Source organism: Anoplopoma fimbria, chromosome 15, assembly GCF_027596085.1.
Source record: "Anoplopoma fimbria isolate UVic2021 breed Golden Eagle Sablefish chromosome 15, Afim_UVic_2022, whole genome shotgun sequence".
Taxonomy (NCBI): domain Eukaryota; kingdom Metazoa; phylum Chordata; class Actinopteri; order Perciformes; family Anoplopomatidae; genus Anoplopoma; species Anoplopoma fimbria.
The window spans coordinates 18,710,088-18,726,086 of NC_072463.1; the positions used below are offsets into that span (position 1 = coordinate 18,710,088).

General features: G+C 40.3%; 2 protein-coding genes across 2 annotated transcripts in view; both read left to right on the forward strand.

Moving 5' to 3' along the window:
• Positions 1 to 1,724: 1,724 nt before the first annotated feature.
• On the forward strand, positions 1,725 to 9,568 carry spint1a (serine peptidase inhibitor, Kunitz type 1 a). The gene is made up of 10 exons (XM_054613973.1): positions 1,725 to 2,633; positions 3,133 to 3,290; positions 3,505 to 3,646; positions 5,222 to 5,389; positions 5,964 to 6,011; positions 6,117 to 6,248; positions 6,376 to 6,426; positions 6,560 to 6,730; positions 8,214 to 8,273; positions 8,523 to 9,568. Exons 1-10 carry the CDS (start codon positions 2,231 to 2,233, stop codon positions 8,705 to 8,707), a joined length of 1,518 nt encoding a protein of 505 aa, XP_054469948.1. The 5' UTR covers positions 1,725 to 2,230; the 3' UTR covers positions 8,708 to 9,568.
• A 2,081-nt stretch (positions 9,569 to 11,649) lies between these two features.
• The window catches only part of LOC129103627 (pleckstrin homology domain-containing family G member 3), a 31,389-nt gene continuing 27,039 nt past the window's right edge, over positions 11,650 to 15,999 (forward strand). Inside the window, exon 1 of the mRNA XM_054614186.1 lies at positions 11,650 to 11,662. The gene's annotated coding sequence lies outside the window, so the exon portion shown is untranslated. The remainder of the gene's footprint in view (positions 11,663 to 15,999) is intronic.

The following is a 15,999-nucleotide window of genomic DNA, read 5'->3' on the forward strand; positions in this document are numbered from 1 at the left end:
ATGTCAAGAAAAGTCCTGAAACCATCAATGTTTGTGAAGTCAAATATCAACAGCAGCACATAAACCCAAGGTCAAAAATTCATAGTTGTACCTTCAGGTGCCAAATTATAACAGTTGATAGCACTGAGACAATGGGCTGCAGAGTTTCCACAGATCTTATTACGATATGAATAATGGGGTTCAGTTTTTTGTTTTTGGCAGGGACTATCAATCAGCCGTAGGTACGCATATTCACCCACTGATGCACCGTCTGTTACAAACACTGAATTATTGAGTGCCTCTAGAAGCTCACCTTTCCAGGAAAACAAATTCATTCATCTCGTCTTATACTGCTCGGGTTGTCTAAAAAAAAGAAAGGGGACATGCACCAGAGAGACCTGTCTAAGGCCTTCTCACCTTGTACCTGGCAAGGTGGTGCTTTCTATGTGGGAGATACAGAAAGCAGGGGCAGTAAATGAGTTTGACCTTTTCTGTTTCATCTTCACTGTCCGAAAAAGATGTAAGATATCATTTGCAGGAAGCTGTAGACTTTATGGATACCACAAAAATCTTTAAAAAAAAATCTATTATCCTGCTGCTTAATTTGCCTGAAATTATGGTTTGGTCCAAATTACGAAAACCAATTGAGCTGCATTGTATCATTTTATTCATCATTTCCTGCTTCCTGTTGTCTAAGTAGTTGACTTCATGACTCATCAAATACTGTAATTGGATGACTCACTGCATGAATCATCAGTACCACTACGAGTGCTCATTGTTAGTTTAAATCATAAGCCGCGTTTATGATTATACTGTATGTGAAAAAAATAAAATATGCCAAAAAGCATGTTTTTACGAAAAACCTTTCAAGTGTTCGCCCTCAAATGCTTCTTCAGCTGTAGATGGAATCATACTGCCACCTTCTGGACTAAAGCTTGAGAATTTGACAGATGAAGTCAAGGACACAGAACGCTTTGAATTTTAACAAGACTGCCTTTCTTGTCTGAACACCAGACATATTTGTTTGTATGACGCAGCTCCTCTTACCACCTGTGCTTCTTTTTTTTTCTCTTGTAGCTATTCTTTTGTTTCAAGTGCATTTGATTGTTGTTGTTTTTTACCTTATTGATGGTTTTATGTTTTTTATGCTTTGATATGTGATTGTATTTCATTTATGTCACAAATAGAATAATTTATATTATTTTTAAACATTAAAAAGGGTTTGATATAAAGAGAATTTCTTCTAATACCAATGTAAATAATCAATTTACACTTCATCTTGCCTTTTTAATTAAACATTATCACCTTGTATTTAATAAGTTTATTGTACATTATGTTTCAATCCCCTAAAGTGGGTAAAATATTCCCATTGTCCTCTGGTAGCTGTATGACTGCTGGTAGTTTAATTTGTACTATTTCCTTAGAACTTTGAAGCATACTTTTTCAAGGGGTAAACCATTATGACAAAAGAAAAATTTGCCAAGTTCATCGCTTATTGTGAAATCTGTAAATTACCTTCAATCCACTCCTAAAAAGATGAAAGTTCCAATTCATGGGGTACACAAATAAAAAGTTTGTACAAGGTAAACAAATAACATAAAAAGATGATCAACTATTTAAAATAACACAAAAAAACAGGGTTCTCAAGTGACTCACAGTTACAAGTTAAAGAAATATAACTTCGACCCAGAGAAAGACGTCAACAAAAAGTAAACTACGGCCTTCATATTCTAAAATCATTTCAGTGAAAAGACAAGGAAGAAGGAAGTTAGCGCTCGCTCTCTATATAAGGCCATACCCCCCGGTCACAATATGAAACGGGTCTAATGTTGTACATTACTGTTGACAAAGGTGCTTTACATTCACACTCACAAAGCGCTGTCCTTGTTTTGTTTTCTCTGGAGCCATTGAACAGCCAGAAGGGAGTGGCAACTCAGGAGCGGAATTTCACTTCCTGTCCCTCTCAGGTGAGTCACCTGGGCATCGTCGTCGATCACTCGGGGGTTTCTGTCGACATCAAACGTGTTTCGAAGCGTGAGTTTCAGAGTCGGAAAGGATCAGATATGCCCGAAGTGCGTGTATTGAAGTTTTGAGCCATTTTCTGGATGCGTAACAGGAGCTGAAGGTTTACCTGAGAGAAGAAGAAGAAGAAGAAGAAGAAGCGTGTTTTGCCACTTTGCGGCCTAAGCACTCATTGGAAAAAAAAACTGCCTCTGTTAAACAATAAGTGGTGTTTTTTTATACGCATAAAATGAATTTCCTCCTTAATGGACAATGGGGAGCGTTCCTGCTTATAGTGTTACTAGAGTCCACTTGTGGCCAGGACTACGGGGAGACATGCTTCGCCAAATTCAAGAAAGGTCAGGAGGACTTTGTCCTCGATGCAGACGAGTCGGTGAAAGACGGAGCGTCGTTCATTTCGTCGCCGAAATTGGATCGATACAGGGACTGCGTGAGCGCCTGCTGCAGAGAGCCGAAGTGCAATGTCGCCTTCATGGAGAGAGGAGACGAGGAAGGCAAGGTCAAGTCCTGCTTTCTCTTTGACTGTCTGTACAAGAAGAAATACGCCTGTCGCTTTGTCAGGAAGAAGGGATACATCAACTACATCCTGGACTCCATGTATGAGAGCTATTTTGAACGGGATGTTCCCCGAAGTAAGTGGAAAACTGTTTTAAAAAAAAACAACAACTTTATAATATGCACGGCTGTGTTTTGTTTTTAAATCAACAATATCTGTGTAGAGATGCATTTAGCAGTTTGGGCCCCTTGCATCATGAGAGGGATCATACAGTGTGATGAAATGATTATGTCCTACATTCCTCATTTGGGCTTACATCCAAAAAGATAAATAACTATATGGTGTAAGTTGACCTATACAGGGTCTATAGGGCTCATTTTATTAGGATGATTAAATCACGGGATCACATCATCATTCTTTAAAACTTTTTATTTGTATTTTTTTTTCTTTTTGTTTGTAATCTGGATATGTGAGGCCACAGGTTCATGGCAGAAATCCTCAATATGCATGTTCACACACGTCGAGTCATTATGGCCCCCAGTGCAGATTCAGGTGTCCTCTGTCAGTGTAGGTGTGACTCAAACTGTATTTGGATCCGTCTTATTTTTTTCTCACCTATCCAACTGTCTCTCCAGATAACGCCGACAGTCCACCGGTGGCCAATGGAGGCCTGGATCTTGTGGTCCATCCTCAGGACACCGTGACACTGAACGGCGTAGAGAGCAAAGATGACAAATCGATTGCATCTTACCAGTGGCAAATGCTCACCAAATATCCTTATGCTGTCTTTGAGGTGAGTAAACACACTGTAATGCAAACCTGATCTCACCTAAATTCCTTGTAAGAGTTCGACATACTTTTGAACTGTTGGTAGTCCTGCTTCTGTGTGTCTGATATTCCTTTTAAAGGTCCACTGTAATGCTATTTATTTGTGCCCGTCACTAAATTGAACATCAACTGATCACATTTGTGGATAATAAGAAAACCCTTTCTTTCCTGGTGTCTAGAAAACCATCTATGATGACCAGATTATAGTGTCCAATCTGACATCTGGGGTGTACAAGTTCCAGCTAACAGTCACAGACTCCATCGGCCAGTCAGACTCCACCAAGGTCACCGTGCTGGTCCTGACTCCGGAGCAGTCTGAGCGTGAGTATCTAGGCTGAGCCTCAGCACCATCTGAACGTATTCATTTATTCGGGGCATCTGTTATAGTCACGTTTTCTTGGAGTGAATGGAAAACATTTTTGTTTTGTCTGCCAAAACTTGCATAACAGTAGTATCTGACTGCGAGTCCTAGTTTATAAATTAAATCTAATATCACACATGCCTGCCATAGTTTTGTTAGTTCCTCTGTGTATAGACTCAAGTTGGACATTTGGAACTCCATCAGTGGTTTGCTTTTGTTCCTTAGTAGTCGATGATCAAACCTGTCGTGGCACGCTCACCTAATTCCTGTGAAACCGGGTGACGACACAGCGTGTAGATAGAGATAAAAGCTCGTTATAAGAAGATTAGACCAGTTTTGACTTATTTAAGGGTGAAACTGTTTGTAGAAAACCACAGAAATATGGAATACAGTCCTCCATGGTGTGCCAAAGCATTTATATTTATGTAATCTCTTTTTGTCACATGGAGTATCGGTGTCACTTCCCTTTAAACACCACAGAGAAAGCTGCAGTGAAGCTTTCTTGGCACATTCTTTTTTCTCTCCCACAAACGGAAGTGAGTAGCTTTTACTGCTCCCCTGGTGCCCTCCCACTCTCTCCACCCCCGACTCAAGATACCTGTCTGTCTGGTTTCAGTTTGGTTTACACAAACACCTTTTCAACCACCACTGTAATCCTTCTCTGTATTGATAACAAGATTTTGCATTCAAAAGTTCTTTAAACTGTATATCTGCAGCTTGTTTGTTGATTGACTTAAGGACAAGAAAACACTTTTAACCATTCAGTGGCTCAGTAACTGATTAACAGCTTGTGTCCTGAGTAGCGTGAGGAATGTGCTTCAGTGGGATATGCATAGACATGGCAGTGACTACATTTATGCCACAATAATGAATGTATGGTTTGAATAGCAACTAAACCCATTCATGAATGTCTATCACACATGCTGACATGAGTACTTGGTAATGCAAGTGTAACTTACAGTTCCTGGCTTAATTCAGCGGTCAGCATGTAATGTCTTGAAATGACTGTTGTGCACATGATCATTCTGGTTAAACTTGTATCATAAACCACATGCAGACAACTTGCATGGCCTTCTCTTACCTCAATGGAAACACGCAATCTATTTTTCTGAGTTGCACTTCTCCATCAAAGACAGCTACATTTGTAATTATGTGTCTGTTTGCTCTTTGGACAGACACCGAAAGTAGGAAGTGTTGTCGGCTATGAGACAATTACAAGAGATACATTGTTATGGGTCTCATGAAGTCATCTTATACATTAAGTCAGTATTGTCCAGCCTTTGGGGTAAATACTGAGCTGAAGTACATAAGACAACTTTGATAGTTTAAACTTATGTTTTGCCACGAGTTAGCCTTGGTGAGAGAGCTCACTTCACTGAGGCGTAGTTGTTCTAATCTAACTAAACCATGTACGTGACATCACTGTGTGACTCTCAAACTTACATTTCTCATAGGGGTGGAGGAACTTTTTGCCTATTAAAGTGACTCTTATTAACCGTGAATCAAACCTAATCCTTTATTTTGTGTTCCACCAGACCACTGTATGGCTCCGAAGAAGGTTGGGCCGTGTCGTAGTGCTTTCCCTCGCTGGCATTACAATGCTGCCTCAGAGAAGTGTGAGAAGTTCACTTTTGGGGGCTGCAAGGAGAATTTCAACAACTATCTCACCATGGACGAGTGCGTCATCGCCTGCTACGGCTCAGGTATCTGTGCTAGGAGCTTTTACACTTGAATTATCTCTGGTGGCATATTTTTGTTCTCACCCCAGTGACATTAGATATGAAGGTAACTGACTGCACCCTTTTCTGGTTTTTAATGATACAATCTTTGGGAATATTGGCGTGGATTTGTGTGTTGCTTTCAGAATGAGCTCAGTGGCGTAGCAGCAGCATGCATTCCCGTCTTCCACAGGGTCTTTTCGATACCACTAATGACAGAAATGTCATTGTTATGGGTCTCATGAAGTCAGAGACTTTGTCTAACACTTTTATTTGGAAAAAAAGAGTGGCCAGTGAAACATAAACTGGAATGGCATCAATAAATGACGAGCAGTTAAAGGAAAAGTTTGCCATTTTGCAATGACCTGGCTCTGTCCGAGGGTTACACAATCTGCCCTCTAAAACTCGTTCACTAGTTCAATCTGAACAAAACACATTTTAGTATTTTGGGAGGTCATGTACGGACCACCTCTTCGCTAGGCCAGTTACCTCCTTCAGTCTTCATTACATTTTCAACAAGCGATTGATTTTTAAAATAATTGTTTGGTTTTACTTTCAGAAAATAGCGGTAAATCTGGCAGAGGTTTGCCAATTCCTGGGCCTGTAGGTAGGTGAACTCTGTTTTTTTTACCTTCTGACACAATTTTCTTCTACTCCATTAAACAGTTGATATTACAAAGGTGACAATTTCCTCTGTGTTTTTGTGCCTCAGGAGAAAAATGCGGTGCTCCGTGTAAAGAGGGGGAATTCACCTGTACAAACGGCTGCTGTTTGGATCCGGGTCTGGAGTGTGACTCTTCTCCACAGTGTAGCGACGGCTCAGATGAGGAGAAATGCACAGAATGTAAGCAGTGACTATGCAAACTAGGCTTCATTTTCATACAGGCTCATGGAAATAAAAGTGCAGCAATGATTACAAAATGTTTCCATGAAATTGATGTTAACTTAATTTATGTCCTGTGTGCTTTCAGTTGGCAACAACTTTCAGATTCTAGTGCAGATTCCAGTGAATGAACAGAAAGGTTATTCTTTTTTTGTTTTTTAATGCTTTCCAAACCTTTGGGCATTAATTTGTTCTTATTGTTGCTCTTTCCATCAGTTAATACTCTACTACCTACGGTCTCACCACACCTGCCCTTTTATTGTCATTCACAGTGCGCTGCACAGAGTTTCCCGACACAGGAAACTGCAGGGACAGTTTCAGCAAGTGGTACTACGACCCCCTGCAACAAGACTGCTTCCTCTTCAACTATGGTGGCTGCAAGGGAAATGAGAACAGATTTGACTCTAGGGATTCCTGTACTACCTTTTGCCGTGGGGTAGGAGGTGGGTTGTTACTAACATTAAGATTTTACAGATATTTGATTCCTGGTTCCTTTTTTTTTTACAACTAAGATATACATTGTACAAAATCAAAGAATACTTCACATCCCTGATATCTTTCACACAGACACTGGTGAAAAGCCCCACATCAGGCACATGAAGATACCAGTACACTTTCCACACATGATTCTTTTATTGTATTTTACATTTTGTTGATGCAGTGGTTTTGTTTAGGGTTGCTAATCTCTTTTACTGCTTTTATTTGGTTTCCAGCACTTTCCACTGCATCAGCCTCAGATTGTTGGTAACAAATATAAATGAGAACTCAGAATTTTTCTTTTATCAGAAAGTTCTGCTACTTTTGTTAATGCCCAAAGCTTAAATGAAACTATTACAACATTGAACATGTGTTAGTTACTTGTTTTTTAAGTGATGTTTGCTCCAAGGAGATGATATGACAAAGCTAATGAACAATGCGTTTTCTTGTTGCTGTCCTGTTATCCAAAACAAGGAGATATGATGACCTCTTTTAGTCCAGGTTATCACAAATGACGACTGATCAAATTAGTCTATTGGGGTGCTTTAAGGTCTACAAACATAAGTGAGAACAGACTCTCTTAAAGCACCAGTTTGCAGCTCTGACTGGCTGTGTAATTTACGGCAATAAACCTTTTCTCGCACTTTCTATTAATATTTGCGAATAAATGTTTCAATTTAAATAATGAATACTAACTAGACATAGTAGACTAAGCGTTTAAATAAATTTAAGTGACGGATGCTCCTGACAAATACATTTTTTTTTTTTTAAGATTTAAAAACATCTTAAACATCTCTTTAATTCCAAGCGGGAAATTCAACCCCCCTTGAATTTTGCGCACTGCTTAAACTTCTTTAAATAATGCAAAAAAATGACTTCATATTATAGAAAACCAGATTGTATTGTTTCATTCCCGCTCTCATTGGCATCATGTTCAGTCAAAGCAGGCTGCTGTCTTTAGCAAAAAGCTCAAATAAACCAACTGTACACTCCTTGTTCAGCATGTGCCAATGGAAGAAAGCCATTTTTGAGACTGACTGTTGAAAACATTGTAGCGTTTAGCTGCTGAAGAGCCAGAAAACACACCTGAATCTCTCAACAAACTGTTAACCCACAATGCAAAGTGAGCACTAAGTAGGTGCTGGGTTTTGCCAAGTAGGAAGAATAATATACTTTAAAAAAAGACGATGTTATTTTTACGATCCACTGTAAGTTTGAAAAAGTTTTGTAGTATAACGCGAAATAGCTGGAGCACTTTTTGAGTGAGGCAGTGTTGTGTTCATGGCTTGTTTCTGCTGCCCTTCAACTTTCCAAAAATGTTACTGCCTGTATTAATTCCCCTCATAGCAGAGTCCAGATTTCTGTTTAATAAACTTTTTTCAGGTTTTGTTTTTGTCACATACAACATAAGAAGTCTAAAACCATATTCTGTCTCTTTCTTTATTTCAGAAAAGGATGTGTTTGCAAGAGAGAGGGGACACGAAGGAATAGTGGGTGAAGCCCACATTGGTATGTTCCCCTTTATTGTTTCATTCAAGACTAAAAAAGCTGAAATAATACCAATCTATTAAAAACTATGCCGGTCCGTCAGCTTTGACTTCCTTGCTATTCAGTAACATTGCCAAAACTTCAGTCTCCTCCAGTGGACTTTTCCAATTCACTGAGTTACTGAGGGCACCATTTCATTTCGTGACACAGCCGTTCATGTAGTGTTCTCAAATGCCTTTTTAAAAATGTGTTTTTTAATTAATTTAACAGGTACTATAGCTATAGCTGCCCTCCTGGGTGTAGCTATCTTCGTCTTGATATGCCTCCTGGTGTACTGCCTCATGAAGGGAAGGAAGACGTCTGCACAGCACCACCGTGTGCCCGTCAACACTGTCCCGGTCAGCTTTGAGGACAGAGAGCGCCTGGTCTACAACAGCACCACCAAACCCATCTGATCCTTCAGTCCTCACCTTTGACCCCCATCTTGGTTGTGAATTACACTGGTTGCTGGACACAGTTGCCCTTCACTGAGCAAACCATGTCCATTGAGCAAGTTTGAATGCTGGTGGGGGTGTGTTTTTATTTTGTCCATATATGGATGAATTCTGTAAGGGTGATGTACATAGAAGGCAGAAGGTCTTCAGTGATGATGAAATGTGATGTTATATTTCTATTTTTAGCTTGTTTTTAATGCAGTGGCCTGTTAAAATGAATGGTTGGATATCGGTGTGTACTCAGGTTATAACAGTGAAGGATTGTCACTAGATGGATGTAGATTGCCACTGGATATCGTTGGATCAGATATTTTCTACTTTGTTGAATTTGCTTCCTTTAAACAATCTGATTGTTCTTAGTGAACAGCTCTTTTTTAAATATATCATTTCAAAAGTTAGATCCTAAATTGTCACTAAGTCCACATTGGTCCGTTACTTAAAAGTAAGAGTCTAGATTCCTGTGCGTCCCGTTACACTGGGATTTTTTGTGGATATGTAATATTGTATGAAGATCCCTTCAGCTTCCCAAAATCCTGCCCCGCCAGCTTTTTCACTCTATTTTTATCCTGTTTATAAACCATTGTTACATTGGATAACACATGCCCGCGTAATGTTGTACATAATCTTAGTATTTTGAGAAAGTAATATTTTACGTGAGAAAGTTATTTTGTCAATGATTTTATGTTTTCAGAACAAGCACAATGCCTACATTAAATAATGTTTATTAATACCTTTAAAAAAAAAAGCCTCCTCGCTGTGTGTTTGTACATATGACATTTTATAGGTTTCTGTGACTTTAGCACATCATATTGTTTATACTAAATAAATATATGAAATCAAAATGAACTTAGGAGTGTTTTTTTTCTGTGTCTTTTTAGCATCCTCCATCAGAAGCCTACCCTATTTTTTTTTTTTACTGTAACACAGGTACTATCCAAGCTCCTCAAAAGCCATATAATACAACGGTTGTATTTTTAACTTCAGGTTAGATGTTAGGAATTTCAGGTAAAGCTTTATAAGAATTTTTATTATATAAGTTCATAATACTAAACATTTTGTACCTACAATAATAATGTTGTGCATTTATAGTCTGTTGCCATGGATAACTTCACACCAATAAAATGTTTTCTAAAGCAAAAGTTTTGCCTTGTACTGAACCATCCAGAGCACGTTTTAGTTATGTTTCAGGTAGAGTGATCTCTGATTGCAGTTAGGTGATCTCTACATTAGAGTGTTTGATAAAACCAAAGTTTCTGTTTAAACTGCAGCCTCTGAGGACACAACAATGGGGTCTATGAAGACTTTATTCCGGACAAGACAGGTCTTAAACCTTTAAACGCAGACTATATTCTTTATGATCCTGTATAATGACGTTCTATATGCCTATGTTGTAGAGTTATATCATCTCTGATTAAGAAATAGTCGTGCACTGTAAATTCCTTAACGATTTGATTATACAGTTACAGACATTTTCCAAATATGTTACAGATGAACGGAATTACATTGCCATCCTTTCTAGATGTATAATCCAGGGTTACCTACACATCGGGCAGAGACATTGCTCTTTATTACCAGCAGGTGGCGACCTTGGTTTATTCGATATTCAACTCAGCAGCACTGTGCAACTAAATCAGTTTAATATGGGCTACACAAACTCTATTCCTTTGAGTTTGAAATCATTGTCTTAATTGGAATCATTGGGATAGTGCGGCTTTAATGAAATAAAGCTGCACATTGTTTGCCTACTGGAGAGAGTTAATTCTGTAAGACTGTAAAAGTCAATAAAAGCTGCATTTTCACATTGTGTTGACTCTTTCAGTGAAGTCGTGCTGCATATTGCTTTCTCCACAGCCTGTATGGGGGCAGAGAGGGGGTTGTGCGAAGCATCCGCACCCCTCTCTATTTAATCATCCGCACATAAATTAGCACCCACCCAATTGATTCACTGAAGCCATCCTTTGTGAGCCGCCTGGTGAACTGACCTGACCGTCATAAATGTAATTGACAGACTTACAATTTGTTATGTCCTTTCACAAGCCTGTCTTTGGATTGGAAACAAATGCTTCCACGAGTGGAAGTAAAGAAACCTGTAAGAAAAAAACCCCCAACACATTCAGTTTTTGAGAGCCATTTTAAAACTATTTCATACATAGCGAAATAACAAAACTATGCAGGCCAGATGTTTAGATGTGGGAATACCTCTGACACTCACCAAACAGACACTGGCCTGTCAAAAACAGGCGGTCCTGACGTGTAACATTCACGTACTCCTCGTAAATTAGAGAGTCTTAAAACAGGTGGCCTTTCAATGATAGTTTTCTTACTCATTTTAAAACAAGCCTTTTAAAAATAAACTACAACACATATACGACCTAAGTCTTTTATAAGTGTTTACTTTGTGCAGTTTTGTTTATTTTGTTGGGGAGTGTGACAAACTGTGAACAAAACAACAAAAAGCATCCGTTGGCAACAGTATTTATTCTGTGACCAACATTTTCAATTCACTTGGAGGGTCACATGGGGCTATATTATAGTGTAATGTATGTTATAGCCGCTATAACATACATTTAGTTACCGAGCCAGAATCAGAGGATATTCTCATTCTGGTTTCGGTGTTGGATGTTCACTACCAATTGCAATATTTCCGACAGTCTTGAACGCAGCATCAGTTCTTTGCAGGTCTTCAGACACGCAGCAGTGTTTGGGTGTTGGACGCCTCACAAGCTGATGGCCTGCGCTGGGACTAGTGTGTGTGTGTGTGTGTTTGTGTGTGTGTGAGCGCGTATGTGTGTGTGAGCGGATTTTAACATGTGAGAAGACAACAACTTTTAGAGAAACTTCAAGATCTACATCAAGCACGTGCAGAGAAAAGTTTTAACCGAGGACAATAGTCGGGGAAAAAAGTTGGAGAATTCGGTACGTGAACTACTTTGGACAACTTTACCAGATCAACTCAACGTGAGCTACATGTGACAACCATTCATGTTGTTTTTTTGTTTTTCTGCCGATGTTGATAGTCTGTTTTTAAGGGCTGTTAAAGAACATTTATGCAACATTTTGTTAGTTTTGTCAGGCGCGTCTCGAGCTGTGGTTTGAATAAGAAATTCAACACAAGTAAAACAATTCAACTCATTCCTGATGATGGACTCCTCTTTCTTTCACGTTGCATTAACCTGGAGTCATTGCCTACAGCTTGTAGGTGCGTCTGTGCTTCATGTCATTTCACAACCTCCAGGATACACTGTAAGCCCTGGAGTGCGCAGGAGTTTCAGTCAGATAAGTAGTGTTTGTCTTTGAAACAGAACACTCTCAGTGGAGTGAACTTTGATCAGCTGCTGTTGAACTTATTTTTCAAGATTTTTTTTTTTTTTTTTTTTTTTTTTTTTTTTTTTTATTTTTCCAGTGGAGCATTGATGTCAGCTTTAACTTGTGAGACAAAATAACCTTCATGCTGCCGTTGAATCATTTGTCATTTCCTCTTTCTCTGCATCCCATTCCCCCTCCTCCTATGGGGCCCATACTTGGCCCCAGCAATCCTAATTGTTTTTTTTCTAATGAGCACCCCAGTGAGGTTTCAAATGCAGGCTGTTCATAGGTCAATGACTTTCCCCACCAGCTGTTGAAGAAGAATGGGACAAAATCAATCAGTTACCAGTGAAAAGTTCCATCTTCTACTCCTTTGACCTCACTTGACCTTTTAGACAATAACGTCTCAGCATAATTTCAGATAAATGTTGCCTTAATGCGATGAACAGCGCTCTCTTCTAGGTGGTCCGGACAGGAAACTGCACAAGTGTGTCTTGGATCTCAGAGTTGGCACTTTCTTCCTTCTTCCCCAGACTTAGTATGCTGAAGCTGTTTAAATTACAAGGGCTGCAGAATTCAGGGCTGGTTTCATCTATGGAGACCGCATAACTTTTAAAAGACTGCTTTTAAGTCACCTTCTTTGTCATTTAGTGGTTGAGAGTTTTGATGCTGCTTAGGATAGATTTAAATCTCACGGGACCATAAAGTTCCTGCTTTTGCAATTCACAGCTAAGATTACATCGTGAAAGTTAAACAAGACCTGACATCTTTGTGTTTGTTTGAAAGTGAAGAGTGTGTGCCATAAGTGATTTAACATTCCAGACACTCAAGGAAGGCCAGACACTATGTTTTTGTTATTACGATCTTGACAAGCCCCCACAACGGCACAAGGGAGCTGTTTGCCTGCAGATGTGATGTAATGCACCTTTAAATGGGTTCACTCCAATTCTATTTGAAGACTTGCCTACTTATTTTACCCAGCAGTCCTTTAGTCTCCCCTCCAAACACTGTAGGACATTATGGAGGATTACTTACCCTCTGGTTGTCTACCATTTCTTATTTCAGAGAGCTGGAAGTCTTCACTTGTCATATGTCACTCCCGATGGCACTTTCCGACTTTATTTGCCAGGTATGCATTCTGTGTGGTTATAGGTCATTGACTGCAGGGGGAAAATAGCTATTTCTCATTTTTCAGCACAGCGGGGAATGATTATTCTCCCATTAAGGGCTATTTTGGCCGGGGAAGTACGCGCACCATATGGGCAAAACTCCCAAAAAGTGCCCTGTGGGTGTTCATTGGGGTGGATCACTTATCGCCACATCTAAGCAGCATGCTGAAAAATGCAGCGCGCTAAAATAAGAGGCTCGTATGTTGTGTGTCTGGGGGAAGTCACGCGTTAGGGCAGCTCTTTTGTGAAAGCTGTGGATTTGATTGAGGTGAAGAGAGACCGTAAGGGTTTTTTGTTTTCCCCAGTGAATGAAAAGCTGTCGGTCTTTTAAGGCCTGTGTGTCAGGGGACAAACTGCAGGAGTAATGTGGGAAAGAGGGCACCAACAGAACGGCTGTTTTGTCAGGGGTTATTTTCTGCCGGGGTTAGAGGGTGAGAGAGAGGTCTTGCAAGATAAACATAGCACCAATGCTGCAATAACAAAGACTCTCTATTTCAATCAGCCTGTAGGACCCTGAAACATCTGCCTGCCGTGCCAGTGTTGAGTTTTATTTCTTCTGAACATAAACATCCGTCCTGAGTGATGGCGTCTTAAAGAAACCCGCACCACCGCGTCTGACTGGTGGCATCCCAGGGGGCTTATGTCATACTTCCAGATTCCCGGGGGCCTAGTCGGGGCAGACGGGGAATGCAGCGTGATCCAGTTGGTCTCCGACTGTGAGAGCGAAGCGCAGCCGGAATTCTCTGGACTATTTTTAGCCTCTCGTCCCATCAACTTACTCCGCATGAGGAGAAATCAATTTGAGCTGTTAATTGTTGCACAGAAGGCAGATTAAGATCCCCTTTTAGATTCAGATGCTGGATTAATCTGCATGTTATCAGTTGTGAGCAGTTGGCACTGAGTTTTTCCTTGAAAATTTTAAATGTAAACGCAGTCCATATATTTGCCTCCAGTAAAGGTTGTTTTTGGGTGTAATATGATTTCACATCCTCTCTGACTTGTCTGTGCCCCATATAACCCTTCCTGAAGAGACAGGGAAAGTGGCATGTCTACCCCAGAGCAGAAGTATGGTTTCCTCTTTGCTTTGCAGTGGTTTCATAACCTTGACAGGCTGCCAATGGTGAAAAATGCTCCAGATAAGCATCATCCCCCCAAGGACTCTTTTCCTTTAAAATGTTAGGCCTGAGGTCTTGGTTCAAGGTTTGTTTGTCTGTTTATATTATCACAGCGTGAGGCATTTAACACATTTGTGGAGATGACTCTCTTTTTTGTGTATGAGTGCTATATCTTGGCCAGGATCTGCACTCCTAATTATCTGTTTGCTGTGTTTTAAAGAAAGGAATTCAGGCTTTGACTGCCTGGATCAGTGTCAAGCCTGGCGATTAGAGGAACAAGGATGTTTATCGGCCCATCTGAAGAAGTGATCCATTGCAGGTCTTTCTTTTAATAACCATCAGATTGGCTCTTAGCATCTGTCTTCAATTAAGGGGCAAGCTGCAGATTCCCATGCAGGCAGTTCATGCTGCGGGTAAGGCAGTCATCTGCTGTGGGAACCAAATGCTCTCCATTTGTGTGAAATGGCAGCTAGTTAAAGGACAGGTGGCCAGCTTGGCATGAATGTTAGCCTGTAGGTAGTGTTTTCTTTAGGATTTTAAATCTGGCGGTACCCCCTCCCTAGAAAAACAAGGATTTGGAATTGCCATATGTCAGCAAACAGGGGGTGAAAGTTAATGAGTTACGATTGTTGAAGTCTGTCCAGATGTGTTAAGATTGTAGGTTACACTGCTTAACCATGTCCTGCTAGACATTTTCACTCTCTCCACCCAAACCATTCTCTACGCCTACCAACAGCCTTTGATAAGACTTTAGAAAAACATTATTAAGACCTAGACGTGTACGGCATGTCAAGGTTTTGAGCCCATTATTCCTAGGCTTGCTTTTCATTGACCAAAAACCGATTTTAGTTTTGGACTTGTCATAAAGCGGGGTTAGCTCCAAGGTCATAGTTGGTGGGATTAACAGGATTTTATTCCTGAAACAAGTTCAGAGCCTGACCCTCGACATGAATACTACTCCTGCAGGCCCCACAAACTAGCTCACCACTTGAAAATCAATTGACCAACGGCTGTTTGAGGAGACTTCATTCTTGAAGAATGTTGTTGCAGCAGTGCTGCATTGACTGAGCATAAATCTCTGTATTTTACGCCATTTGCTTGCTCTCTCTTTGCTCTCAAAGATGCAACAAGATTATTGATTTCAGTCAGGTCCATGTTGAAGGCAAAACAGATGAAAATGTAGGGTAGTTTGGTCAGTTTTTTCACCAACTGTAAATATCTGAAACCATATAAATGTATGATGGTTTATGAGTCCAAAGAAGAACCTGCATTGGTTTTCTTAAGGTGGATAAGATTATTTCCCCCCCCCCTATTCACTGGTGCTTTGCTTCAGTTTGAACAAAATAATAATAATAATAGTTTTATGGCTGCTGACTTTCTTGTCCAGTAAACAAGCTTTACAAAGCTGCAGGGTCCCTACAGTGAAGCAGTGGTCTTAATGTGTGGATCCAGCTATGTGACTTTCCTCCTTGCATTCCTGCACATCTTAATTGGCGAACCTCCTGGCAGTGGTCTCGGCCTGGTCTCGGCTGGGCCCTGCTGTCAGCTCGGCACAGTGGCCAGCAAACGCACTATGAACAATGCCCATCCTAATCCCTGAAGAATTCCTGCTCCTCTGATCTGGCTGACCGAAGAATGTAATGTTTAAAAGGCCGGAGGCTCA

Bases quoted from the DNA above. Each gene is read 5' to 3' on its own strand.
- spint1a (XM_054613973.1), top strand. From the start codon at position 2,231: ATGAATTTCCTCCTTAATGGACAATGGGGAGCGTTCCTGCTTATAGTG. The intron at 3,291-3,504 runs GTGAGTAAACAC...CCTGGTGTCTAG, and splicing joins ATCCTTATGCTGTCTTTGAG to AAAACCATCTATGATGACCA. The intron at 6,012-6,116 runs GTAGGTGAACTC...TTTGTGCCTCAG, and splicing joins GCCAATTCCTGGGCCTGTAG to GAGAAAAATGCGGTGCTCCG.